Source organism: Frankliniella occidentalis, unplaced genomic scaffold (assembly GCF_000697945.3).
Source record: "Frankliniella occidentalis isolate FOCC.00 unplaced genomic scaffold, Focc_3.1 Scaffold5638, whole genome shotgun sequence".
Lineage (NCBI taxonomy): Eukaryota > Metazoa > Arthropoda > Insecta > Thysanoptera > Thripidae > Frankliniella > Frankliniella occidentalis.
This window is the reverse complement of record NW_026272676.1, coordinates 199-2,341: the sequence shown is the minus strand read 5'-3', so window position 1 is coordinate 2,341 and position 2,143 is coordinate 199. Positions and strand designations below refer to the sequence as shown.

At 51.5% G+C, this 2,143-nt stretch overlaps 3 protein-coding genes across 3 annotated transcripts; 1 reads left to right on the top strand and 2 right to left on the bottom strand.

Moving 5' to 3' along the window:
- Positions 1–39: 39 nt before the first annotated feature.
- Positions 40–349, bottom strand: LOC127752256 (phosphopantothenoylcysteine decarboxylase; the record flags this gene model as incomplete). Its single annotated transcript, XM_052277072.1, is given in 1 exon segment — positions 40–349. A coding segment is annotated over 1 exon segment (310 nt), but the record flags the coding sequence as incomplete, so codon positions are not given.
- A 62-nt stretch (positions 350–411) lies between these two features.
- LOC113218384 (cytochrome c oxidase assembly protein COX19) lies at positions 412–831 on the bottom strand. Its single transcript, XM_052277073.1, has one exon. The coding sequence runs from the start codon at positions 673–675 to the stop codon at positions 412–414; it is 264 nt and encodes an 87-aa protein (XP_052133033.1). The 5' UTR covers positions 676–831.
- Positions 832–950: 119 nt separating this feature from the next.
- LOC127752255 (uncharacterized) lies at positions 951–1,809 on the top strand (the record flags this gene model as incomplete). The annotated part of the gene is given in 1 exon segment (XM_052277071.1): positions 951–1,809. A coding segment is annotated over 1 exon segment (651 nt), but the record flags the coding sequence as incomplete, so codon positions are not given.
- Between the last annotated feature and the right edge of the window lie 334 nt (positions 1,810–2,143).

Genomic DNA, 2,143 nt, shown 5'->3' with positions numbered 1-2,143 from the left:
AGAAAATATCACGGCATGCCCACAGAAAAACAGCACATACCTGGGATATTTTGGCAAGGGTGTTTGCGTCCAGCGGTGCTATTAGCAGGACATCAGCCCACTTTCCCAACTCAATGTGAAGTACCGGATCTCCTCTCTTGGACCACATGGTCCATTCATCTTCATCACGAAAAACTTCGACACACGTTCGCAATTCTTCGACACTGAAGAAATGTTGAGCATGTTCCGATGAAACAACTCGAACTGCTGCCCCATACTTAAGAATCTTATCGACAAGTTCTTTAATTTTTATTGTGGCCACACTGCCAGTGCAGCAAACCAAAACATTTACTTTCTTTTTAGTCTCCATTTTAGGAAGAGCAAGTATGCTTCAAAGACTGAAGACGTAAGTAAACACAAGAGTAGATAACCTCACTTCTGGACAACTTGCACATCTGAGCCTACGTCGTCTAAGCCTAGTGACTTCCACCCTTCTGTTGCCATCAAGTTGTTTTTCATTCGACAATCCAAGTATGTTTTAATCTCTTCTCGACACTGAGTATTGTCTTGTTTGTTTACGGACAAACACGTCATGTATTTTTTCATCAGATCCTTGCAGACACCCTCATGATCCAAAGGGAAACTCCCCTTTTCCGGTGGCGTAGGGACGAATCGAGATTTGGCAAACTGGGCCATTTGGCAAATAACAAAGTAAATTTTAACCAGAACCTGATGACAACAAACGTAAACCTAAATAAAAATACAAAAATTGCACTTCTGAATCACCAACAGCAACCCCCAACCCAAAACCGAAACATCGCTATTCGCAGCTCAGCTGAGGAGAAGAGCAGTATGAGAAACTGTCCGTTCACTTTGCAGCCAATGAGGAATGTGGTGGGGATGGGTGAGGAGAAGAGAGGGGGTGCCAAGGTGTGACGAGTGGAAAGGGAAGGGGGCGAGGAGGAGAGGGAGGGGCGGGACGAGGTTCTCATTCATTCCCATTCAGTCGGTGTCGGTGAGTCAGTGGCCGCGTGTGCCGTGTGCGTGGCTCGTGGCCCAGCTGCGCCAAGCTGCGCGCTCGCTACGCCCCGCTCCGGCGGCGCCTCGCACGCCCGCGCCCCACCCAGACGTGCTCACACGTCACAAGAACCTCCGTCTGCGATGTCGTGATACGTGACGATGTCAGCTGGCGACAAGAAGCAGGAACTACAAGAGCTGGTCCGCCTCTTCGCCTCCGCCAACGAGAACGCGCTCCGGAACGGGGCGGACGTCGAGGACCTGTACGCCGTCTTCCTCCAGTCCCAGTGTCGCCCGGGCGTCTCGTTGCGCAAGCGGAGGCGAGGTTATGGCCGAGTGGTGCTGTCAGTGACCGTGCCAGTGTGCGTCGTCCTGGTGGGGCTGATCCTCGCCGTCCTGGGGCTCTTCAGCGAGGACATAGTGAACACCGCTCTGGGTGTGCGATGTGTGGTGCCCAACAACTTCCTAGTGTGGGAGGCAACCAGACCCATTGCAGACTGCAACATTTGCAGGGGCATAACTGATGTTTTGCAATTGCATAATGTCAGTCGCTTGGAGTTTGAAAAGTACGCATACTCTTATCAACCAATCTTGGTGAAAGGCGCAGCTGCAGACTGGCCTGCCATCCGAACATTCAGCTATGACTATTTTAAGAAACTGTACGAGTCAACTGAAGGAGCGTATGAATCTGTGGAAGATGAATGCCAGCTCCTCACTTTTAAGACTGAGTTCCTCTCCTTGAAAGATGTGTTTTCCATGTCAAGATCAAGAGTCTTAAACTTGGATGGCGAACAGCCCTGGTACATTGGTTGGTGAGTATCACGTCACATTAAGCAACCTTAATTAGTCAGACTTAATCATCTGATTTGGAACAAATTTCTCAACGCCCCTTACTTAGCACCCCTGTTCCAACTTGTCTTTTCTTTGCCAGCCCTTGTCCCTGCCTCCCCCTTATCCCCTCCACTCCTCGCCACGCCACACCATGTCTGCCATGCCACTCCAGCCCCAGCCCCCAGCCTGGCGCCTCCCCGGCCTCCCCTCCGACAGATGGGGTGGTCCGGGAGATATTCGTCACGGCACTTACTTGGAGGGGGGAGAGGAAGGTGGCTCCCACTCGGCCAGGAAGTTGTTTGCTCTCGGTTCGCAC

Bases quoted from the DNA above. Each gene is read 5' to 3' on its own strand.
- LOC113218384 (XM_052277073.1), bottom strand. From the start codon at position 675: ATGGCCCAGTTTGCCAAATCTCGATTCGTCCCTACGCCACCGGAAAAG.